Source organism: Bombus affinis, chromosome 1, assembly GCF_024516045.1.
Source record: "Bombus affinis isolate iyBomAffi1 chromosome 1, iyBomAffi1.2, whole genome shotgun sequence".
Classification (NCBI taxonomy): domain Eukaryota; kingdom Metazoa; phylum Arthropoda; class Insecta; order Hymenoptera; family Apidae; genus Bombus; species Bombus affinis.
In genome coordinates, this window is record NC_066344.1 from 14,502,019 (window position 1) to 14,527,403 (window position 25,385).

Here is a 25,385-nt window from a genome sequence, read left to right on the forward strand (position 1 = left end):
CTCGTTCGAACGTCGACGCATGGTCATGGGTACATTAATGCTTGTTAGTGCCGTACGAGGGCAGCACGTACCCTTTGGATTTTCCGCATTGTAAGTTCCCGTTAAAATCATAGATATCATCTGATATCACTTATACAAGTATAAATAATATATACACAATACGCACGAGTTCCGATCCTAACCTCCCGATGATATTGTTGGCTCATTTATTGCGATCAATCGGTAAAACCAAATTTATTTATTTATATGAATAAGTATCTTACACATATATCGTACGTAACGTTTCAATCCATTTAATTTTTACATCCTCGAATAAACAGTGAAACTCCGATGAACTGTTCGTATTAACATTTGAAATTATTCTACTTATTATCAGTTTTTCGTTATTTTATCTCAAATACTTGACATTTTTCAAATTTCTACGAGTATAAAAACGCGGCATATTAACAAATAGTCAGAAAATCATGTTCTATTTTAATGACATTTCTAATAAACGTTTTCAAATTTTAACCTTATCGAAACAATTTATTTCCATTGATTTAAAGTTTGTTCAATCTTGTTTCGTTATAGGAAAATAATCGATGTGTATGTTGTGTATTTAAAATCCTACAAGCTATGGCGAATCCTGTTTTACGAAGTTTTATTAAAGATATATCTTTACGTTTAAAAATTCGTGTCGAACAAGTTCGACATGGACATCATATTCGAGGAAAACCACCAACTATCGCTCTTAATTTGGAGCAACGGCTCCAATGTAAGTGGAACATATTATTTTTGTATTGATTTTTTTCAATAAGATTCTTTTTTCGGCAATTATATATAGAAGGATCGACCTCATCGATTTTAATGATTTTCAAATACGTTTCTATGGTCAATATTTCGAACAACTTTTTCCTATACATATAATTGCCGCTCGGCTTTAATTTTTGCGATATTCACGAAAATACATTTCTTATTTTTTATCTTAGCATGGGATAGGTTTCGGTTAGTTTTCTGTACAGACATAATCATACTTTCATATGTCTCATGTTTGTAAACGTTGTAATTTGTAAATGTAGCGAGATAAAAAAGGAACTGAACTTATTGTTAGCTTAACTATGCAAGAACAAGGAATATACATACATATAATATTATGTCTGTACAGAATGCTAATTTAAATGTAATCCATGCCAAGATAGGAAGTAGCAAGACTATTTTTATGGATATCTAGGAAACTAAAACTGAGCATTACAGTGGTTATATGTATAAGTGAATTTGCTCAGAATTATGCGTCATATAACAACATATTTGGAAAACATTCAAGCCAGTGAGGTGAACCTCTTTTGATATAATTACCTTTGATACCTTTTTTCTTTTTTATAGTGCTGAAAGGACCAACTCCAACTAAAGTAAACATAGGTTTTCTTGTTTCAAAACCCTCATTAGAAAAAAAACAGGCTTGGATGGCTGAACGAAAAATGAAACGAGCTAACATGAACTTTGAGAAAGAAATAAGGAGCGGACAATGTAAGTGCTGAATTTCTGATTGAGACAGTCACATGTGTACATGTGGTATTCATCATACCATGATATCCTATATGTGTTTTACAGTGCCACTAAATTTGGAAGAAGCAAGAAATGTTTGGTTAGAAACAACCAGACCGGATGATATTCGAAAAATCGCAGATCATTATAATATTTTTCAGGATTTATTCGGAAATGCTTTTTTCTTTCCTGTTGTACAGCTTGACATCAGTTACAACATAGACGATAATGATACTTTAGTCAGAGTTTATACAGGAAATGTAATAAAACCTGCAGAGGCACGTGCGTTACCAAATGTTGGATACAAAGCCCAAAATGATACTTTATGGACATTGGTGATGTGTACACCAGATGGTAATTTGGAGAACTCAAATAACGAATATTGTCATTGGTTTTTGTAAGTTGACAATAACTGTTATCTAAACAGTTCGGTCCATAGAATTAACTTACAATCATTCTTCTTTCTATTTAGAGGAAATATTCCAGGGAACAGAGTAGAAGAGGGTGAGCAAATAATGGATTATATGAGACCAATCCCAGTTAGGGGAGTAGGATATTATCGTTATATATTTATCCTGTACAAACAAAGTCAACGTTTAGATTATGCAGAATACAATAGACTTCAACCTTGGTAAGTAAGAAAGTGTTAAAAATAGATCGTATAGTGTGCGATAATATCATATCGTTACGTTTCATTTAGATCGCGTATTTACGTTTAAGCTTACAGTTAAAAGAACGTAATTGGAATACATTGGAGTTTTATCGAAAGTATCAAGATTATCTTACTCCAGCTGGTCTAGCATTTTTTCAAAGTGATTGGGATCCCACAGTGAGAGAGTTTTATCATTCTGCATTAGGTGCGTGTAGTCGGATTCAGTATTTCTAACGCACTAATGTATTATATGTCTATATATACATACTTACTTAATTTTTACTTATAGATGCAGAAGAGCCGATATTTCAGTATGACTTTCCAAAACCATACATTGCACCGCAAACGTGGTTTCCATTGAGACAACCATTTAATCTTTATTTAGACAAGTACAAAGATTCCAAAGACGTAATGAAAGAATTTTTGTTAAGAAAACTAAAAACCGTTGATCCTTTCAAAGAGCCAAAGGCACCTTACAAGTATCCAAACGCGTGCAGTATTGATAAAAGAATACCCTCTTGGTTGAGAGTACAAATAAAAAAGGAACGCTTGGGATGGGACCGAGTTAATCTTCTGAAATAAAATATTTTATAAAGAAGAGATTTGATAGCTAAAGTCAGTTGTAAGATAAAGAATTTGTGTATAAATAAATAAAGGAAGAACGTATACAAAAGAAATGTAAATAAATGTAAAGAGAACATCGAAACTCCATGCGTTCTATTCGAACGTACACATTGACCGATGTTGTAACTTTTATATCGGAATGGAATGAGAAGAATGGCATCACTCCAGTCTTAAATAAGCTTCCACAGCTTGTTTACTTCTTAATTTAATCTCTGCCCGCGTTGGCACCGATGAATCAATTGCTTGATGCTCGACGATGAGACCTAAGAGACATTATGAGCATATTATATTATGGAATCGAATGGGATAGTTCAAGTATTTGTTGTATCCTGTAGTGTCGGACGATTGCTATTATTATCACCCGTTGGTTCCACTTCCGCATCTTTGAATTTGATCTTTGAACGATAATTGGAAACGTAAGTTTGATACAAGTCTTTCGCTCTTTCTTCTCTGTCTTTGTCCAGTTCGAAATTGCTCATTCCAAATAGTGCCCCTACTTTCCGACTAACAGTGGACAATAATGTTAAACCTAGATAAAGATACGAGACGATAAGAAGAATATGTAGACGTTCCAAAAAATTTACTCGCAACTTTTATCGGTCTTTTTTTCATCACCTTCTGTCTCCATCTTTTCCATCATTGGTATGTCGAATCGTTTATCAAATTCTTCCGTTGGCTTTCTCGCTGCTACTTTATTACCTCTTTTAACACAAATCAACATCGCTACCATATTCTGCAAAGCCGCTCTTATGTCCATCAGTAATTCACCGCGTTCCTTTTTTGAATTTTTTCGTTCAAGTTCGCGCTTTTTTTGCATTGCGATCTGTTCCAGCAAGATATTTTTGTCCGCGTTATATCTACAAGAAAATTCATCTACATACACCAGTAGCAGTGTGGATACTAAGAAAACTCTCGCATGACAAAACATCACCTACTCCTCAATAGTGGCTACAAGGGCGTGCTCGAAATTAGACAGAGTGGACAATGCCTCATTTTTCTTACTTAACAACGAATCACGCTCCTTCACGTTCCGATCAAATTGTTCCAACAGTCGTGTTCGTTGTTTCATTTGTTCTTCCAACCTGATGATGGTTTACGAAATAAACGTTTCGAAAGAAAAGTACAGTTTATAGTGAGAAACTACGTTAGTATCTCGCTAACATTTTTTTAATCTCTCATTAAACTTTGTTAACCTTTGTTAACCATGTACCAACCTTGAAAGCAATTCTCGATAAGAATGGACCAACAATGAATCCTTGATTTTATCGAATATTCCTTCCAAATAGCTTATTTGCTTTTCTAACGCTTTATTCGATGTGGTTCCAGAGCGTATAATTTCTGTAGTTAATATCTCCTCGCTCTGTTACACACGCAACGACGTTTAAAGTTTAAACTTCAAAGTAGTCCATACGTAGCCACGTACTTACTCGTATTACATTAGTTGAAATAACTTTCTGTCATTTTTTTTTTTTTTGTTTACTTTTACCAACAGCAGCAGCACGGCTTTGCTCTTTACCAAATTACTCTTATCGCAACTTATTGACTTTATACACTTACTTCGGTTCGTATGAGGGACTGCGCGTATGACCACAAGTCCTCTACTTGTTCACGTACGATCTCTAGCATACGTTCTTTCTCCTTCATGTTATTCCAAACGTTTCGTGCTACACGTTTATACTTTGATTCGATGTCATTCGTTTCTTCGGTTGCAAGTTGACCCATTATCGTTGTTCGAAGTATCACTTTACATTGACTTATACGATCTTGTTTCAAGCTATCCAACAAAATTTCGTGATATACCGCATCCTACGAATACGAATTTTCAATTAGCTAATGGAAGGATAATCGCTTGGTGTTAACTAAGTAAGTACCTTTTTTAAGATTTCAAGTATGTAAGCATACGTTAAATTTATCGCCTTTGCTGCATTTTGTCTCGCAACGAATTTTTGATATCGCGACACCAATCTCTGTTGCGCTCGAGTCCATGGCACGTCTTTTTTTTCTTCGTAAATATTGCACAGCTCTGCGTGTTCTACCTGTGTCATATACGTATATATGCATGTCGTGTTATATACATATTTCCATGTATATAGTATAGTTTATTCTTTCTTAGGTACATACAATATGTATTTAGGTCGTTGGACGAAACATACTTGTAGTTCGAAACATCGTTTCATCTTTCGTTTCTTCTCGTAACGAAGCTTATCTAATTGACAGCGTTTCCTATGATTTTCCTCGTAAATAGATTCACAAATGTGCTATGCGGGAGCAACGAAAAAGCCTATCGTGAAATGTTTGAGCCGTTTGGACCGTATAAATAATAATAATCGAATAATAAAATAAGAGGAAAAAAGATTTACTTCTATTTCTCGGCCTTGGCATTTTAATCGTAAATTTTTACGACTTCGCAATAAACCACGCACATGACCTTTTGGAATTCCTTTCGTTATCTCGTTAACAATTTGACGATAATTGTTTACATCTCGTTTGTACGTACTTAATTGCCATGATATCTTTTTCTTTAATTTTGTAGCATCTTGCAGCCTTATCTTCTTTTCACGTGCTAGATTTTGTGAGAGTTTTAATTAACGGCCAACAGTCTTATAACGAAAAAACATAAACGGTTAATTGTGAAAAGTCGGTGAGTTGCACAGATGTTGCCCCGAAGTAGGTGGAAAGAGAAAAGCAAAACATCGATGATGGAATTGGAAAACTTTAAATTTGATTTGACGTTCAGTCGAAGATATCCGCGCGCATCTCGTGTAGTATACCTTCTTATAAGATATTTTTATTTCGTTGTAAAATCAACTATGACGCAAGTGACTACCACGAGATTCCCTTACCATGTAATTTAAGGATCCCACGATATTGTTCCAATTTATCTTTAGTCGACCATCTTACATCTTTGATTCTACGAAATGTCAGTGGAATTCGTTTCTGAAATAACATTTCAGTCAGTAGACCGTTGGTAGAATGATCGCCACTGATTCGTTGGTATCACAAACATTATCGTTGCGGTTCGCTACGATTCGCGACAGTTTAATGGCTGTGTTGAAAAACCAAGGAATGACTGACTAAAGTTTAATAGTTAAAGTAACTGCAAAAGATAAAAAATAAGAGCCCGAAATCTTAGAGAATAACGTAATTTTATTTTACATACAAAGACGTATCACATACAAGGGAAAAATGAGAGATTCTATAATCTTCTAAGGGTTAGAATTAGGCATCATGTAATCTATATCGCATTCATTTATTGCACACGTATTATCACATACATTCTCTCTCTTTTTCTCTCTCTTTCTTTCCTTTTCCCTCCATTCTTCTACTCTTCTCCCTTTTCCTTCTTTATCATCTTTGTCGTCTCCTCATTCTATTTCCTATTCTAAATTCTCTCTTTGTCATTCTTGTTTTTAAATATCGTTGTTCCTCTTGTTTCCTTAGTTTCTCGGAATATATTATAATAATATTCTGTTAGTAAAAAAATGTCTGATATTATTACGGATCTGCATTTAAGCATTCACGTACAACGTAGCTAACCACGTTGAGCTGGAGTCTAACGGTAAGTTTATGTATCGTTGTCGAAATTGCTATGCACGAAGTATTATACATACGTATCTCGAACAGCGATGTAATGTCAACGCTCACGATATGAGATTGCAAGAAAACGACTGGTTAGGCGATTAATCGTTTCGAATGCATACAAATTCGATCGTGTAGCTTCGTTGATATGTATCATTTATTCTACGATCAAACACGGTCTATTTTGTGCTTTAGATCGTATATGTTTTCAATGGAATCGTTTAAATTGCCGCATAATTTATTAATCGAGGGGTACGCGATTGGCAATTGGGCGATATGGTGACATGCAGTTGCGTGTTTGTTCGCGCCTTACAACGGTACATTGGTACGACACTGGTTATCATTGATGAGATTTTTAAAGAATTCATTTTCTCTTTAAACATCTTTATATGACCTACAAGGTGGTGGGGGGGCACTCCATATTCCATTTTCTCGACAAGTTGGCTTCCTTACAGGTTCCAATGGTGTAACGTATCCCGGTGAACAAGTTACCTGTTAAGCAATCAATGTGATGAATAAGAAAAGAAAAATGAAGTATTCAATTTAATTCATATACATATGTGTATACAGATAGATCTATAGATAAACAGGAGAAAATTAGAAAACGAAATTAAAAGAACGATAGATTAACCTGTTACCTGTATATTATCACCTGGTTTGTACCAAAATTTAAGAGGTGCGATTCGTCCATGAGGCGGATCGCCTGGGTAAGGACATCTCACTTTACCTAATGATACGGAAGTGTTATTAGTAACAGAACGAAATAGATGCATCCGTCCGATTAAATACTATGTCCATGGTATGGAAACTTACAGACTGGTGGCGGATGAGACCATGTTCCGTTCTCTGTACATATTACAGAGGCCTCGCCTAACAATTGATGACCAGGCACGCAAGCAAACCTGACAAGTGCACCAACTTTGTACATACGCGTTTGGTGTTGTTTTCTTCCTGAATTATGGCGATTCGTTTGTTCGATAATACGGCCACTCTTTGGTATCGACGGAGTCGGACAGATGATTTCTGCAAAATTGATCACGTTACGCGTTTTCTGCGTTATCGATGTACGATATATATATATATACAGTATATATATATACTGCACTTTTTTACGCGAGTAAATAACAGGAAAAGAATTTACGAAGCCTACCCTCGCAACTAGGCGTACTTCCGCTCCACGAACCGTCACCTTGGCACTCTATGCTCTGCGATCCTAATAATCTATGACCCCACATGCAGGCAAATACCGCTCTATGACCAAATGTATTGTTGTATTCGAGAAGTTGCAACCTTGTATCATCGAATTTATCTATAGGTGGGCATACGATTGTTTCGCATCGCGGAATTTCGGCTGACCATTTACCTGGAAAAGTATTTATTAGTAATACCGCTGTCGCCACGATCTCACCTCAACTCTTCCTTTCATCTTTTATTCCGTCCACGATATTACGTACACATGTATAATCCCTTACCGTTGTATTGACACGTTATACCAGCTGCGCCTTCTAGTTTAAATCCAATTGGACACTCGAACGTTGCTCCGTGACCCATACGCGCACCTTCGATCTTACCGATTAACGGTGGTTTGGGTAGGTTCAGAACGGGACACTGAACATCTGGAAATATGAGAATGCATTTATTTCGTATGCGTCTAAACGTTTGCTCACACTGAAAAATAGAAATTTGCAAAAGGAGAAGGGAAAACAAAGAAAAGGATAATTGAACTTACCCACAACGTGGACACGTATGGAGTTGGATAATCCACGAGGTGTAGAGCACGTGTAAACTCCTGAATCTTGCGTTTTCGCATAATATATCGATAATCGATACTTCCAGTCTCTTTCACGAGCAGCGATCGCCCATCCTGAATTGTCGAAAAGATTGTTACAATGACTAGAACTGTATTATGCGATTGTTAGTTGTCGATCCTAATGATCCTTAACGTGCTCGTCCAATCCCTCATACTCGAAGGAAGAACTAAAACGTTAATCACGATATCGTTTCCCTTATGAATCTTGCCTTTTTTCTCGATCGGTAAAGCCAAACATTTCAACATAAAACGAAACTTTTATCTAGCTTTTTGCTACACGTATGCGACAAGCGTGGAAATATCATCGTATAAATATGACCGATGTAATCGTATAAACTATTACAAGAATCGATTGGGAACCTATACACAGACCGATGCGCGTAATATTATGTTAATTTTTCTGAATTAAATTTGGTAAACAATGGTTGACCTCGTCATGCATTGCATATATGTATATATAATCAATCTAGCTGTAAGCATATCTTAATTAAAAGCGTCTCAACATACAACTGAAGAAAATTATCTTACAATTGTAGGAGACAGTTTATTTATACACGCTCTGTATCACAATGCGCAATTCGCAATAAAACGTCGACGATCGTCAGAAGGCTTACCGGTCAAGTATTGACGAAATGTCGAGGTCCAAGTCCATTCGGGATTACCAAGTTTTCTAGCGAATAGGCATTCCAGGTGAAGAATGCTTCCAGGATAAACGGCGAGAGCACCGGATGGCTCGACGGCAGCTGAACCGGCCGGTAATCCAAACACGATCGTTGGCGGTACATCCTCTGTTTCTCCTCGAACAATCAACGAGAGGAGAAATATTAAATGGAACAGGATTTCGTTCCGTTTCCTGACGGGTAAGAAAATTCACGAAATGGGAAGAGAATTCCGAATAGCTAGGGCTTTCAGCTTTATAAGGCTGTGTCCTAATTGGACGTCCCATAGCCACAAGTGCGACAATAGGACAGTGCTCATAAATATGTATGTTAATCGTATAACGAAATAGAAATGGATAGGACAGCGGTGGAGGTTGAAGAGGATAATCAGTCGTAGGACAGTGCGATGAAGGAAAAGCCAACGTAGCAGAGGGAAGATTCATAAGCCACAAGAGGATCGCACAACAGAGCCACAGCAAAGTAGGATCGTTTCCCCTTCGTATGAATAAGAAGATGATCGACTCAGACAACGGAACCTTTCGAAATTTGAAAATTTTTTAATGTTAATACACATTTCATTAATACAATAGTGAGATTTTCCTAATTAAAACCAGACCAAACAGGATATTGTTATTAAAAATTGGCAATGCTACACCATCCGTATATAATACTTCTACATAGAAAATTTTACAACGTGTAGTAGAAAGTGTATATTAACTTTGAGTATTGCATTAAAGTATATTGTATACTATTGTATTGTGTACTATTGTAAGTATACTATTTTTATATGTTTATACACATTTTATATGAAAATGAAATTTAGAAGGTGATATAAAAACGCTTCATTGAAAAGTAAGGATATATTTTTGCAAATAGCTTTTCTAGCTACTTTGTACTAGGCTCTTTTTGTACCTCAAAAATCAATAAAGTATGATTTCTACTTAAAGATCTTCTAAAATATGTAGTTTAGACCTCGTTGGCGGACCATGCGAAGAAGGATCAAATTTCAATCAACTGGAGTGACGAATACGACATTGTCGCATCGCACATGTTATCACTTTGGACGCGGCCATAAAACATGCTATGTTCGTTTGGTGTCGTGCTAATCGGTCCTGTACGATCGTCGCTGTGCAACGTCCAATTAAGATACATAGAATAGTACATACCAGACGTAGATATTTCCAATGATTGTAACACCTACGTATACGAGCTGATATATTTTAACCAATCAATTACCTTATCTTGTAATTTTTGTAAGAAATTACGAATAAGTAACGAATTATACAGGTAAAAGGGATTACAAGAAATTAGAAATAGGAGAAATATTCATTTACTAACCGGTATAATTTGAAATCGCTGTCGTTGGAGTACAAGAGGGTAGTTTCCCGCTCCAACTTGCATTACGACAATGCAACAGAGGATCACCGACGAGCTTGTATTTGCCAAGTTCCCTGCATCTTACCGTCACCCGTTCCCCGTGTGGTACAGTGATCTTGTCTACCTAGTAACAATAGTGCACATGATCGTGTTTACTCTAACAACTAATTTGATGAAACTGTAGATAAGTTATGTCCTCCCTGATTTGGATAATTTTTGAATATGTTGTAAAGCTTAATATTTTGAACACCAATTTCCTGTACATGCATCTATCGTTACATAAGTTGACGGCCATGATTTCCGACATGTTTGTAAAAAATTATCTTCTGTTTATATATACAAACGAGGGTGAGACGAGCTTGTGGTAAGGCCACTGCACAATTGAATATGCGAGACTGTAAAAATGTCTGTTATATTTGAATGAAAAATGAATATCATCTAGTGAAGCAGCTGGCAACGCTTGTGTTATACAATAATAAATATTTCATTTTCTAAAATAATATTAATTATTCGTACCCCTATCATTTTTATAATTAATTTGTTATTATTTTACACAAGTGTTGCCAGATTGAAAAGCTGACACAAACCCAAATACCAAACATAAATTCTAATATATTAATGATATTCATTTTTAATTGAGTTATAACAAATATTTCTTATAGTCTAGCATATGCAATTGTGCACGGGGCTTTAAACGTGTATGCCCTTACGGACGCACAGTTATGGGCAGAATTCACTGTAGTGGTATCGATGGTCTCTTGCAAATACCTTGGAAACTATGATCGATCAACAGCTACATATACAGGAAAAAGTTTTTCAGAATGTTAATTTCTACAACATATCCAAAAATCATTAAAATCGGAGAGGATGTAGCTTTTCTACAGTTTCACCATTTATTTTCATTATTCTCGGGAAGAACGCGAACTATAGCTAATCAGATCAAGCTAAATAAAGTAAAGAATAAAATACTATAATTGTCGAAGGAAATATATCGATGTTACTCTCCTCTATTCTCGTAACGAATCAGAAACACGTTCAAAAGGCTAATGCCACAGGCAACAACTTACAGATATTGTAATATTCTTGTAGGTCACGATTAAAAATGGATGTAATCCTTCAAGTTTACAACCTCTATGAAATCCGTCGGAATCTGCAAAGAGATTATGATTAACTATGTAACAAACAATATGGATTAAAATGACTAACAATAGATGACAATAATCATGAAAATAATACATTCTTAATTACTGATATCTTAAGGTTAGGTTTTTTCTTTTGTGATAGCATACATGATAGAAGTCGATAAAACAGATTTTTGAAACAATTTTCATCGATCAGAAACACAAAGCACGTGTTCATCGGGTGTATTTACAAGTAGTATTTGCTGTATGACGCATGCTCAGCGTGGTTTCACTGGACGTTCAATAATAGAGGTAACCGCTTTCGAAAGTACCCAGACAACTTTATCGATCCGACAATTTCGTTCGTAGAAAAGCATTCGGTTGAATAACATTTTTCGTCGAATCTACGTCACGTTAATTTGTCTTTTCGAACGGTCTTCATGGTCATTACAATGAAATTATTATTCCACCATCACACATGGGATCTACTCGTATTTGAAAACATCCATCTTACCGACAATGCATTACGGTTTTACAGATTTTTGATAGTTTCGCGACGTAAAGATAACATTAATATGTGATTCTATCTTGCCGGCAAGTTCATCTATTTGCATTTTGTCAAAGGCAGATAATGCGCGAAATGATTCCATGCTTTCAATTACTCTCAAGTGGTATTTCCCTCGTAGAATTTATCGCAGCATACACTCACCTATTTGTTTCGCCGTGCAAAAAGTAACCGTTGTTACAAGCCCAAGTAACAAAACATAATATCCTGCACTCAGTTTCATACCATGCGCGCTTTCAAAGAATTTCCTTGTTCTTTCTTTCTCGATGGACATACTGTTGGTTTTTGCATATCAAAACGAAATGTTATTCGAGTCACTACACTGGAACTTGATTTCGATGATAATTTCGCATCGAGAGTGGCTGGAATTTTCGTAACTCGGAAAATCGTTTGTTTTGTTCTTTGGCATTCTGTTTCACAAGCATAGTAAATCGCACGTATATGGATGGCAAAGATTCAACGTCACTGAAAAATGAAAAAAGAAATAAACCGAGGGAGAAGAAATGGTTTACGCGTGACAGAAATACGAACGCACCTGCGTTTCGAAGATTGACCAACTGACCGAAAAAACACGTATATAGCCCGCGAGGAATGATTAGCGGTAGAACCAACGTCACCACTACCTTCATCGCTATGCTCGTAAACGATGCGTACCACCACTCGCGGAATTACGGGGTGAGACGTTAGAAGGCAGCTTTGCCAGTGTAGCTTACTTGCGAAAGCGCAGGCGTGTAACTGACACATGTTACATCATACTTCTATATTTAACACATGTGTACACGGAAATCTTCTCAAAATTTTTGTTTCATCTTTAAACGATTTTACACATTTTGTAATATTCCTCTTCCTTTCGTATTCCACTTTCGTTTTTCGGTTTACGCTTGGAATTCTCAGCCTCTACATGTGTTTTCAAGAGTTATGCTTCCCAAGTCCACCTCCCAAACGCATTTCGAAGGATTACCGAATCTGGGATTTCCGAATCTGAAGTGCGTTCTGAAGGTTTACGTTTGAATTTTTTTGACACCTAATCGGCGATCAGAAAGGTCGGGTCTAGGATTTTCGATAGCGAAATACGGTTGCTTCTGCGGTCGTCAAGATTTTAGGACGCTTTTGTGATCTGTAAAGTGGCGCCGCCCGTGGACTATCCACGAAGCCGGTCGAGGGGTCGCAACAGGGATTTTCGGATCTCAAAGGGCAAATTCAAGGGTCATGTTTCAGATTTTCCCAAACCAAATAAGTTTACTGGGATTTTCATCCCTAAGTCTGTTTTAAGGAGTCACATATGACATTATCGAGACCAAAGTGCATTTTAAATTGTCATAATCTGGATATTCGATACTCAAGTGCATTTCGAAGGGTCACGTTTGGCATTTTTAGTACCAAGTACATCTTGAATGGTCGTGTCTTGGATAGTGATTCTTGTAAATATACTTGGGAGACGAAAATCTCAAACGTAAAGCTTAAAAATGTACTCAAGAGCCGAAAATTTCAAGCATATGCCTTTAATTATACACCTTGGAGTCGAAAATCTCAAACCTAAACATGGTGTCAGACATAGATGGCTTAGTGTGACAGAGAAAGTATGGATGGGTTGAGATACAACAGGGCCGAACAGGATCCTTAACATTATTTCTTGAGCGATAGATAGGTTTGTTTGCTGCTCCTTTGCGCAGGTCGTCCAACATTAAAGACCTATAGCGATTTGTACTGATTATTAAATCGAAAGGATCGAACCTTAACAGATTTTCGTCAGCTAAATCGAGATACCAAATATGAAGAAACTTTACGTTGTTCTCGTACTCAGCCATCACGTTGCTGGGTTCGTACTTCGACAAATAACAAAATGAGTACAAATGCTGTTTTTTACGATGCGATTATGAATGTCGTCGATGATCGAGACGAATTGCAATCTTACCGACGCGAGCACGTGATAGTCGTATTGTACCAGATTTATGGATCTGAGATTTATAGATTTTGCAGAAATTATTGAAATAATCGTCTCCTGATTAAGCAGGGAACGAATCTTTACTGACCAGCCGGATGTAGAACAATTATAGGAACTTGAACATTGTCTTGTCGGATGCACCGAGTTTAAACAAGTCACGTAATCACTAATCACGTAATCAAATGTAATCTAATGTAATCAAACGGAATCAAACGAATAGCACTGAAAAATTAAAATTACAATTTCATTCACAATATTTATAATATTGGAAATCAACTGTAAATTAATAAAATGAATTATGTATATTATAATAATAATAAACTATATGTATTATATAGTATATTTTTACAAAAATTTTAATTTCTATAAAAGCCCAGGACATATCGATTGATATATAATAATCATATGTAGTCATCGCAAAAAGTAAATTAACGCTCCAGCAAAAAGTTTAAATGTAAGATCGTTAACTTATTTTCCGATGCGACTGTATATGTAGTTTTAATTAAAACAATAGAGTTTACTTTAACATCATTTTAATACAGTTATCACAAAAACTATTTAATTTTATCGTATGAAATTTTTCATATCTTCGGATCATTTTAAAGCTGCTTCTTCGTTTCTTCTCTTTCAAATAAACCATTAACCTTATAGTTACAATTATTATATATTTTTAGACAAACATTTTGTTTTTCCTATTAACTCGATAGCATGCTAATCGCAAATAGTCGATAGCCGCAATTAGTTATTCAGTAAATACCGTAGTAAAAATAGCAACTTACTTTAATCACTACTCTCGCATACTGTCAATAACAACACAATCCTACACGATATTACATCATTTATTGTCATGGTCATTTGAGCAATTTTTCCATACACAACATTGCTATTATTCTCACGTTCAACACGATTATAATGTACAACCACTCGCGGGAAAATCTATCGGTTGTTTGATCATTTCTCGTACGATAACAATAGGTACGATAGCAAATGAACAAATAAAGATATCAGCTAACCACATAGAAACGTTGAAGCCGCAGCAACCGAGGAGGATCAGTCATAAATTTGTCGAATACTACGTTGAATCTCTAAGACCATAAGGAAATTTTTATTTAGTATGCATGTACCGCCATGCCTTCATTATCTTTTAATAAGAAGTACACGATTCGTTCACCAGAGCGCTTCGAGGACTTAGATTCGTTAGGCAGACTGACGTTGTACTTTCGGCTGTCAATCATTGTCGTGCTTCGATCTCTGCTATCTTTCTCTTCAAACTGTACCATTTACTTAAACCACGGTAAGTAACACGTATTTTCACAGTAATTTTCACTTCAGTAACTTCTCTGACGATACATCGAAATAACGAGATAACGAATAAGCGATCAAAACCAGAGAACGATTGGACGACGCGAATTACGAACGCAACAAAGCAGACGATCCACGATAATAAACATTACCAACGATATGCATATATAAAATAGAGTTGCATAATGAGTTTCGGCACCATGTTGATTCATTAGTGAAGTTTTAAGTTACAATGTCTCTTTTTTTCTCTCTCTCCCTTGCCGATATTTTAACGAACAAGTCTATCTTGTGGTTACACACTACACTAGTGGTTACTTTTTAATATTCTTCTCAGCGCTATTTCTTTGACACTGAACAGACATTTGTTCGATGAAAAGAGATACAGTATTTTGTAGTATATTCACGATGCAACTTCGAAATCCGTTTAAGCTTATTAGATTAGCTCGGTCGGAATCACAGTTCGAACGGGAGGACCCGTTTAAAAATCCAATATTCTCCTAGATCGATTATCATTAAGACAGTGAGGCTCTTAATGCCAGATTCGTTGGATTTTTTTCCAATCGATGAGAAGAAAATACTTTTGTACCATTTGTATCTGATCTGATATTTCAGTCCAGCCCGTTACAAGTTCTCTCCCCTTCTCCTTCCTCCCCTTTTGTTTGGCATAGAACAGGCTTGTTGACACGTACACGGAAATCGTAAAGGATTTTATGGGTTATCTAACTTTCCAATTTCCGCTTTTACGGCGGCTACAAATGGGTCGACTAAATTGATCGAGACTCGTTCGTAGCCGTCCTTAGAGAACAAGCTTGCTATGCAAATTGAGAGATTATACCTTATCAAGTAAAAAGATAACCAAGGTGCTATTTGTAGAATTACCTGCTTAGTGTTATCTATAAAATATCTATAAAATTGTGTATTTATTTATTATTTATTCTGAGCCTATACCTTTTCCGTGGTTACATATAAGAATTACTACCAACCACATTGATGTGTTAGCATTTAAATAGAAAATTTTTAAAATAAGCTACCAATTCGGGAATTATCTGTAAAGCATAATCCATAAAACATATATACAAATGATATATTTACGTATTATTATTTTGAGATCATGTTTAAATGGAAAAATTTATCGATAATGATATCGATTCATTATCATTTAAATTAACAATTTTAGAAACAGATTAAATATATTTTTATATTTAAAGAACAGTAGGATGTTTGCACGATTATAGATCAAATCTAAATTTGTTTGGAGAGCCGCCTGCTGCAATATAATAAAAATATTCATATTGAATTATATAACAATGTAATTAAATTATACAATTATATTTTAAAAACTATATAATATTAAAAAGAAAAGAAAATACATATAATAATATACTCACCAGAATTAACTTTATTTTATGTGACATCTGAATTATTGCCGGATTTTTTCTATTGCATTAAAGGATATAAAGTTACATAGAGAGCTTGTATGGCCGGTTTTTACTCTTGCTATCACAAATTGACGTTTCCTGTCGAGTGATAAAGCTGGGTATATTTCAACGAAAATATTTTTTATATTTTTGCGAGTTCTAATTGACTAATTTATTTTAAAAACTAATTTTTTACTAATTATTTTTTATGAGTGATTCTTCAATTCTTTTTGTTTTTAATAAACTACAATGTTTAAGCAATTTTATATCAGTTCTGAAGTTTACTGGAGCAATTTTTTTACTTTTCTTGAATTTCTACAAATACCGATAACTGACAAAGCTAATTCAAATAAAGTGTGTATTTGTTTGGTTATGTAGAATTTCGTTTCATTTTTCTGTAATAAGTAATTGATATTCCCAATTTTTCAGTTACAATTATCTATAGTGTAATTCTTTTACAATATACGTACTATTCTCTATGATTTTTCTTATTATATATATTATATAATATTATATTAAGCTCTTAAGCGTATATTTATTATATTAAGCTCTTAAAATGCCATAAAGTAATTGAATGTTGTACCACTTATTTCATTTTAGACAATTTTACATTTTATGCTTGATTATCTACTAATATATTATTTTAGAAATTATTATTAATTATTATCTAGCACAGTAAAGAGTCAATTATCCGAGTCAATTGGGACCGAAGTGGTTCGAAAGATCGAATTATTTGAATAGTGAAACGTTAAATAATGTACTTAGCTAGTTGACAACTATGGGAATGAAGCTTAAAATTATTTATCGAATACAAGAGTATTACTGCTGTAACTTGAAATGTAGTACACATTACGCAAAATATTAATTAATTTTTGAAGAAATACTGCGAAGAAAAACATTTATTACATCTGTAGTATGTAGATTGGGGTTAGGTTTACGTACGTAGATACATACTTCCTTTTAGATGAATAAAAAAGAAACAAATATATACATCAGTAACAAGAAGCAGTAATTCGACACAGTTAATGTTAAGATAGTTTATTTTTTAAAATAATAATCATTCCGGTTCCAAGAACTGGTGCTGATAGCGACGATGCAATATAGATTCTGAGAATAGACGATTCATACAATAGAACTTCGATGGTATTGGGTTGCCCCAAAGGTTTTTTCCGTTTTATAAGGAAATAATAGACGCACAACATATTTTGTTTTATATTATTTTATTGAATTATGTATGATCCATTTTGTTCTATTGGAACAACCTCATAGTTTTTCAGTTGTAAAGAATAACTTACAATTTACAATGTACATGTTATATAGTAAACTCTCCAAGTTCAAGTTCACAATTCGATCCAGGAGGCGGGTCGATTTTCAGTTGTTCGAACATTCACCAGTTCAATTCATTTGAAATAACGTAAATTGAATTGATCCGTTCCAGACATTCAACACGTATTTGATATAAGACATTTGAAATGTCTATTTCTAAAAAACATATTGGTAAATAATAAAAGAAACAAGTTTAATAATCGAATTTTCGAAAATTTTTATTTATAATGATACATATACGTAAAAATATTTCATAATATCGTTTAATTAATCATTTTTCTGCAGTCTGTTAATCGAGAGAGAACTGTACGAGCAGAGGTAAGGCCTGGGTCAGACGAGCGTCGAAATGACGGATGTTTCTTTGTATCTCTTTCTTCTTCTCAGCTGGCATTTTGCTCGTCTGACCGGGGCTTAAGCAGAAAGATAAGGCGACCATGTGACGGTTACATGACGGTGACTGTCTCTTTGCTAGAACTTTGACTTTTCGTTCGAGTTTAAGAGCTGAATTTTCTTTCACGTCTTTGCTCGAATTTGGAGGATTCACTTTATTATCGGTATTTTTATAAAACATTTTGTAAGATATATAGAACATAAGATATATAAAATATAGAAAAAATGCTCCATGTTTTGATAGATGTTTTGATAGAAGAATTTTGTATTTCGACGATTATCATTTTCGCTTTATTATCTGGCAAACTACTTTTTAAAAATATTGTAACACAATATGCTTCTTGAGAACATCTTATTCTGTGACAAATATGAGAATACTGTTTGTAAATATAATTTGACTTCATTAGCTAAATTTAGACATCAAAGATTATTATTTTAGTTTTTTCATAGTACAATATATATACGTATGTATATAGCTAATTAGAAATAAATAAAATTGATAATTTTAGTATACGAAATTAATAGAATTGATCAAGTAATTCGAATGTGAAACATGAAAAATATTATTGAAATTAAATAAAATGTTAAAGAAAATGGTAAATTAATTTTCAGAATTGCATTAACACGCAAGCGACGCGATGCGATGCAATCTCGCTGCAATATCGCCAGTGTCAGGCATTATGTATCGGTTAACATCTTTTTGCTTTCATCCGGTAATTCGATTTCGTCGTTCAGTCCCCTTTTGCAAATATATGTATATTCCCTACTTGACAACTATCCTGGAATCTCGATATGTGGCTATGACCTTACGGCCTTCTTACAAGATTACCCACACCAACATAATAATCGTTTTATTTTCTGGACAACTACACGCAGGATAGAAAGCGTCGTGTTGCTATCGCGGTCGCAAATCATTTACCACTTTACCGCTATCTACATCGATAAATCTCAAATACATATTTCTAAACGTTCTAGGAGATATTCAAAAGATGTAAAACATTTGCGTATAGACTAATTATTATGTAACAAATTACAACAGATTATTACGATTATTATGAAATATTTATTCGTTGAATCGTTCGAATTCTTAAGGAACTCGTTTAATCAATCGATCGTATTTTTCGATTTGTAATTTATGATTTATTGTAATTTACATTTTACTGTAAATTCATTTAATTTATACGTAGCAAGGTTTAAGTAATCTTCTTTATTCTAATCGATTACTTTTATCGATTATTAATAATTTTAAAATAAATACATATGTATATACAATGTAACATATAGGACGTAGGTGCTAAATTTTATTTCTGTAAATTATATTACGATTTTCAAGAAAATTTATATCTAATATATTAGAATTTTATGTAGATATCGAATTTTACTATTTTTAGTGCTCCTACATGTGTATATGTATACAAAATTTTACAGTAGAATTTTATACACGTATCGAATTTTCTTACATATTTGCTTTATATAATAGACTTTATATTGAGAGATCTTGTTAATCTTTGCCAATGAAAATAAAAATGTCCTTAAACATGTCAGTCAGAGATCTAAAGAAACAGAAAAATACAATTTAAAGCATTCTAAGACAGGTGCTCAGTGTTCTTTCAATTTCGAAATACAAATCAAAATTGAACAACGAATTATTAACGTACGAAGAATTCAATGTTGAGAAATTCAATTGCATATCTTATCAGGTATTTAAATGAAGCTTAACGAAGGTTAATGTATGGAAGCCGAAAATAAAAGGTATCAGTCGACCGAAGCTTATGTACCTACTTTTTAGATTTATTAATTTATTATTACCAATAAGATAATTCGTCGTAACTTCCAAGTTCACGTTTCTTTTTAAGGTATAATGCCAATGACCGTGACTCGATAGTGATACTAAGACGTCGAAATAACATTAAAAAAGAGAAGAAAAAGATACAAAATTGTTTTTCCTCGAGTAACGGAGTATTCTTAAAAACACATTGAAAGGTTTCGATCTTTCCAAGGTTACCTCTATCTTCCACGGAAACCACCACATACGTATGTGTATATTTTTAACATTTAGTATATCTTCTACTTGGTATCGAAGTGAATTCAGTAGTAATTACAGTCACATTGACAGAGTAACACGAAGAAAATGTCCATCGTTAGAAATTCTTTACTTGAATTATTAGAAAAAGGAATATACGTAATAAAATACGCATTTGGATATTTGAACTGCAATAGGTACTCGTTGTATTTATTACAAGGAAAAAAATGAAGGCATATCAAACATTGATCCTCCAATCGATATTGAAGGTACAAAATATCGATTAATTTTACGTCTAAATTAATATCGTATCTTTCGAGTATTACAAAACGTTCACACCCATTTCAGTAGCAAGTAATAACACGTAATAATTACTCAATCGATCGCACATAGATATTCTCATTTTTGAATCACATCTGTCATCTATTTGATAATATAGCAATATAATAAAACCTAAATCGATAACGCGCAATTATGCAAGATTTTTATTTCTGTACCGCTCGTTGCTTCGATCAACGATGCTATCTATTTAATGCAAAATTAAATTATTACGTAAACGACGAATAGCTAACAATAGCTAGCAAACAATCACTTTCCCTTTCGAGAATTATTGCCACACGTTTGCAAGAAATTATGGCGTAATTCTTCCTTTCTAACCATTTGACTAATCGAACATCTCGGAGACTAAGGCCAGGCAGAGTTATACGTATAGGAAAAAGTTGTTGGAAACGTTGATCTCTCCAACGTATTGATGGTATCCCGCTGGGAGTAGCCACCAATATGTTGATATAACTGTTAAAAAATTCTACCAAATGTCCAAATTGGACAAATTGTGAATTTCAATAAATAAATAAAAAAAAAAAAAAAAAAACGTATTGATGGAGAATGGAAATGGAAATGGAAATCGGTGAGATAATTGTAAATACGTAATTACCTCCTTTTATTCTTCCTGTCTACTTCCAAGCTATCTTTTCTCCTATTTGCATTTGTCGTTTGACATCTGAATTTGTATAACAAATGTTGCTATGCCTACGTGTTGAAATGACACAGGTGTATTCCCTGTTTTGCTCGTGTTTACTCGGTGACGAACCACTCCGACACCGTGTATACTGTTTATTTCTGCGTGTGTGATTCTTATCGAACTACTTACTAGTATTACTGTAGAATACGCTGTTACACTAGTAGATTACGATCGCGACCAAAATTACAAGCACTTGCACGTTAGCTGTGTTATCGAAACACATCGAATCTGTTCGGCTGGTAACAGGCGAAGAGGAATTGATGTTAAATTATGATCCGTCATAAGATAATTGAAAATATTTCGTTCAAAGTACACGTAATATCGAAAGATAATTATAATTAAATCATAACCGTCAACAGTTAAGATAAAATGCACGCAACGTGATATCTTTTTTGTTATTTTGAAAAATAGAAGGTTTTATTCAAATTTTAAAACCAATTTTCGTGTCAAGAAATTTAGCAAACAGTAAAACGCAGTCTGAAAATCTTTACTTGGAACGTTTAGATAAATGTCCTATAAGGAGATACGTTATTGCTACGTTATAATTAATATAAAAATATATGAAGTGCCGAATGCAAGTATAACAACATCTACTCGTGAACTTATTCCTGTAGCTAAGAGTTTGCCGAGAAAGTATTTCTCAACAATTAGGTATTCAAGCAGTTTCGCTTCTCAGAAGATATATATAAGGATTTCATTCGCTATGATAAAAAGTTTAATATACCTCACTTTCACTGTCTCACTTTATAACGTTACACACGATACATACTATGCGCAATTAAGTAGGTCCTTCCATATATTGTCTCTTCTTTTTTAGATCTAGCGACTTAGATTATATACTTTATATTTATATACTTTATACTATATTACATATCCGATTTTAAGGACCTGTCATGCGACAATACAACAAATATAACACCAAAACAGTTATATAAGTTAGCTATATAGAAATAATAAGGAAATAAAAGAAATATTAATTTGCAATTTAAAATCTCGGAAAATGTTAACTTACGTAAAAACAGCTATATAGAAATACGAAGAAACTATGGCATGCGACGATAATGCCATAGAAATACGCAATTACAAGGAGTAAAGAGAAGGTTGAATTCCATAGTGTGGTATCTAGCAATTACCAACTCTGTCATATAGAGACGAATAAAAATGATAAGAAAGTAAAAGAAATAATAATTTACAATTTTAAATCTCGAAAAATGTTAACTTACGTAAAAACAGCTATATAGAAATACGAAGAAACTACGGTATTCGAAGATAATGCCATAGAAATACGCAATTACAAAAAGTAAAAAGAAGGTTGAATTCCGTAGCTTGGTATCTAACAATTACCAACTCTGTCATATAGAGACGAATAAAAATGATAAGAAAGTAAAAGAAATAATAATTTACAATTTTAAATCTCGAAAAATGTTAACTTACGTAAAAACAGCTATATAGAAATACGAAGAAACTACAGTATTCGAAGATAATGCCATAGAAATACGCAATTACAAAAAGTAAAAAGAAGGTTGAATTCCGTAGCTTGGTATCTAACAATTACCAACTCTACGATATAGAGATGTATTAATAACGAATTTACTATTAATTAATAATATAATATTCTTAATAAGGAATTTAATGTTCTTCCAATCGGAGCATCACGATACAGCATTCGATCTTTCTCCCAACAAACTTATAAATTGCTGTAGGCAAATATTTCTATGTTTAAACTAGGTACTCGAGGAGCAAGGCGGAATAATCACACGTGGTGGAACGCGTAAATCTTTCGTAACGGTTTGCTCCAGTTTATTTCCAGTATATGCCGGCAAGTCGTACACGTCAGTCATAAGATACATCTCGATCTCGATGCAACAACCGTCTCGCAACTCGTGCCACGAAAACAGTGTACCTTCGTCTTTTCAGCAATTAATCCCGAGGCTAAAATTGAAGACGTTTCATAATTGGAGAAGGGGTCACGACAACGAGCTTGAAAAACTGGCAGCGCAGCGCCGCGCGTCGTTCAATTGACCATCATTCGACTTGATTCGTGTCAGTAAACAACTAGCTCAAACAATAGCCGTGTGGTCGAAATCCTTTCGAAAAAGTAAGTTTCTCTTTATTTCGATAAATATCTCTTCTTCGTTGCGACAATTTCAAATGAACACACAGCCGTATATATATTCAATTATATATTCGTTAATTCGACGAGATAATTGAAATCCTGGGTTCTAATATTTGATGATTTACGAGAGAGAATAAAATAAAAGATAGTCTAAATTATAGTTTGTCGTAGGTGGTACATATTTATCGTAGTAGGTTTATTAGACGCTTCTAATATTTTCTATCGACCTGTCTGCTTTTTACGTTTATAATAATATACACATAGAGAAACGTTTTAATACCGCTTTGTTCTATTCATCGCAGACAGAGGAAGCTTTGTTTTAAATGCGAATGCATTGGTTTTGTTCGATGTTAGCGTTAAGTCTATTTAACCAGTCAACCGCGTTTGACGAGTATACACGTCAAACAAAAGCTTTGTTTCGTCGTATAAAATAAAATACTCCCAATTACTATAAAAAATCCAAATTTTAGTAAGAAGCAATGAAAGTGTTATTTAGTGGTATGTTTACTTTATATCGCCAGTAAAACTGCTATGCATTTTACGAAGAAAAATTGGGTTATTTTCTTTTTATTCTTCGTATAATGTATTCATTTAAAACAAACTAAGTTGGTTATTTTCCCATTTATATTGGGTATGCTCCAATTGTTTGTGCAATCTTATCTTTTTACGAATTGTATGGATATTTTGTTGTGTATTATCCGATAACAATTGAAATATAATGTAATAAGTATAATGGGATTAAATTTTTTGGCCAAATGTGTTGAACAAATTATTGGGAATTGTGCGATTCCTCAAACACAATAATTTCAACCGCAAAACTTACTGTTATCAACTTAATGTTATAAACTATTTGGGTTTTCTCGTATCTGTCTGTTAATTTACCTAGGAAACATTGGAAAATATATTTGCCCAGTTTATTGTATTTTATCACATTTACGTGTCTGTTTACTCAGTACGGGTATACTTCGACGAGTATACTCGTCACGAAGAAATGACAGTATCTTGTATTGCGACGAGTATACTCGTCATACGTAAAAAGGATTAAAACGATCATTTCGTTATAACTTAATTGTATATTATAACAGCCACACGTACGCCGTGCTTGACGAATATACTCGTCATCGCTTACATTTTGCGACACATCCTAGATACACTTTTCAAAGAGACAGCAACAGCTAACTGGTTAAAATATCAAATATATATTATTATAATAAATAATAATTTTCCCATCTCCTGCTAACGTTACGACATAAATTTGCTTCATATTTATATATTTTCCATCTTCTGCTTTACGAATCGCGAAGCTAAAGAATTTCGTACAAACGTGAAATACTAAATATAGTGAGTTCCCTTTTCTTTTATCTCCAACAGAATAAAAATTTGCAGGAAACGATATAGGTTTCTGTTTGTCGAAAGAAAGTTAAATTCTTCGAATAACCTTGTGATATTTTACGAAAAAGCACCTACATGTTTTTAGTACAATGAAGAATAAAAAATCGAATTCGTACAGTTTTGATTGTAAAGAAGTTCGATAGTTTTGGTATCGAAGCTACATGCAACAATGCCGTAATGTATGTTACACGCATAATATAAAAATGATAATTTATACAAAATTCAAACGACGTTCGATTCGTTTCACTTCCACTTCTAGCGTGCGAGTTCAATCGAAAACATTGGACAGGTTCGTTGCATCCTGATAAGGAATATATATCGACCATCGAACAATCAATTTCTTTGTGCCACCTCTAACTTTATCGCTACGCGACGAAACGCGACGATCGATTGATATTTCGTTGATTGCGCCATTACCTAGGCGCGGGAGCGCGAGTGCAGTATTGCGTAAGGACAACATAGTTGATAACCAATGTGGTGGAAAAATGCCATAGTTGGTAAGTGTACAGGTACACGAGTACCAATTTTAAACACTCCTTTT

The 25,385-nt window shown here is 34.0% G+C and overlaps 4 protein-coding genes across 14 annotated transcripts in view; 2 read left to right on the forward strand and 2 right to left on the reverse strand.

The window, feature by feature from the left end:
* The first annotated feature begins 83 nt into the window (after nt 1–83).
* LOC126928712 (39S ribosomal protein L38, mitochondrial) lies at nt 84–2,882 on the forward strand. Of its 3 annotated transcripts, none has more exons than XM_050744416.1 (7): nt 84–222; nt 571–754; nt 1,363–1,506; nt 1,591–1,921; nt 1,997–2,155; nt 2,245–2,381; nt 2,466–2,882. In XM_050744416.1, the coding sequence occupies exons 2-7, from the start codon at nt 616–618 to the stop codon at nt 2,756–2,758; spliced, it is 1,203 nt and encodes a 400-aa protein (XP_050600373.1). In that variant the 5' UTR covers nt 84–222; nt 571–615; the 3' UTR covers nt 2,759–2,882. The 3 variants fall into 3 exon arrangements, with proteins under 3 accessions (XP_050600373.1, XP_050600365.1, XP_050600379.1); XM_050744408.1 differs by having other exon boundaries at nt 112–272; XM_050744422.1 differs by having other exon boundaries at nt 129–337.
* Nucleotides 2,883–2,914: 32 nt separating this feature from the next.
* On the reverse strand, nt 2,915–5,892 carry LOC126928822 (synaptonemal complex protein 1). The gene is made up of 10 exons (XM_050744668.1): nt 5,644–5,892; nt 5,161–5,363; nt 4,954–5,058; nt 4,672–4,836; nt 4,358–4,606; nt 4,015–4,160; nt 3,736–3,882; nt 3,416–3,657; nt 3,162–3,329; nt 2,915–3,063 (listed from the first exon to the last, which is right to left on the reverse strand). Exons 1-10 carry the CDS (start codon nt 5,747–5,749, stop codon nt 2,960–2,962), a joined length of 1,635 nt encoding a protein of 544 aa, XP_050600625.1. The 5' UTR covers nt 5,750–5,892; the 3' UTR covers nt 2,915–2,959.
* The window catches only part of LOC126927513 (organic cation transporter protein), a 28,874-nt gene continuing 8,070 nt past the window's right edge, over nt 4,582–25,385 (forward strand). Inside the window, exons 1-3 of one of the 7 annotated variants that reach the window (XM_050743726.1) lie at nt 14,902–15,150; nt 23,136–23,434; nt 25,104–25,341. The gene's annotated coding sequence lies outside the window, so the exon portion shown is untranslated. Of the gene's footprint in view, nt 4,664–14,901; nt 15,151–23,132; nt 23,435–24,853; nt 25,024–25,103; nt 25,342–25,385 lie in introns of those variants that run through there. The other 6 variants (XM_050743619.1, XM_050743790.1, XM_050743813.1 and 3 more) reach the window with 6 other exon arrangements.
* On the reverse strand, nt 5,928–13,000 carry LOC126928677 (locomotion-related protein Hikaru genki). Of its 3 annotated transcripts, XM_050744287.1 has the most exons (12): nt 12,447–13,000; nt 12,056–12,376; nt 11,293–11,375; nt 10,187–10,349; nt 10,015–10,045; nt 8,804–9,042; nt 8,109–8,243; nt 7,852–7,995; nt 7,530–7,742; nt 7,193–7,402; nt 7,018–7,106; nt 5,928–6,871 (listed from the first exon to the last, which is right to left on the reverse strand). In XM_050744287.1, the coding sequence occupies exons 2-12, from the start codon at nt 12,183–12,185 to the stop codon at nt 6,755–6,757; spliced, it is 1,554 nt and encodes a 517-aa protein (XP_050600244.1). In that variant the 5' UTR covers nt 12,186–12,376; nt 12,447–13,000; the 3' UTR covers nt 5,928–6,754. The 3 variants fall into 3 exon arrangements, with proteins under 3 accessions (XP_050600244.1, XP_050600253.1, XP_050600262.1); XM_050744296.1 differs by lacking the exon at nt 10,015–10,045 and having other exon boundaries at nt 8,804–8,986; nt 12,447–12,998; XM_050744305.1 differs by lacking the exon at nt 10,015–10,045 and having other exon boundaries at nt 8,804–8,977; nt 12,447–12,996.

Coding starts and splice junctions, on each gene's coding strand:
- LOC126928712 (XM_050744416.1), top strand. CDS start 616: ATGGCGAATCCTGTTTTACGAAGTTTTATTAAAGATATATCTTTACGT. Junction 755..1,362: donor TTTGGAGCAACGGCTCCAAT/GTAAGTGGAACA, acceptor TCTTTTTTATAG/TGCTGAAAGGACCAACTCCA. Junction 1,507..1,590: donor AGAAATAAGGAGCGGACAAT/GTAAGTGCTGAA, acceptor TGTGTTTTACAG/TGCCACTAAATTTGGAAGAA.
- LOC126928822 (XM_050744668.1), bottom strand. CDS start 5,749: ATGTTATTTCAGAAACGAATTCCACTGACATTTCGTAGAATCAAAGAT. Junction 5,059..5,160: donor GCCAAGGCCGAGAAATAGAA/GTAAATCTTTTT, acceptor GCTCCCGCATAG/CACATTTGTGAATCTATTTA. Junction 3,064..3,161: donor TGCGGAAGTGGAACCAACGG/GTGATAATAATA, acceptor AATGTCTCTTAG/GTCTCATCGTCGAGCATCAA.
- LOC126928677 (XM_050744287.1), bottom strand. CDS start 12,185: ATGTCCATCGAGAAAGAAAGAACAAGGAAATTCTTTGAAAGCGCGCAT. Junction 11,376..12,055: donor TTGCACGGCGAAACAAATAG/GTGAGTGTATGC, acceptor ATCTCTTTGCAG/ATTCCGACGGATTTCATAGA. Junction 7,107..7,192: donor GTCTCATCCGCCACCAGTCT/GTAAGTTTCCAT, acceptor CCGTATCATTAG/GTAAAGTGAGATGTCCTTAC.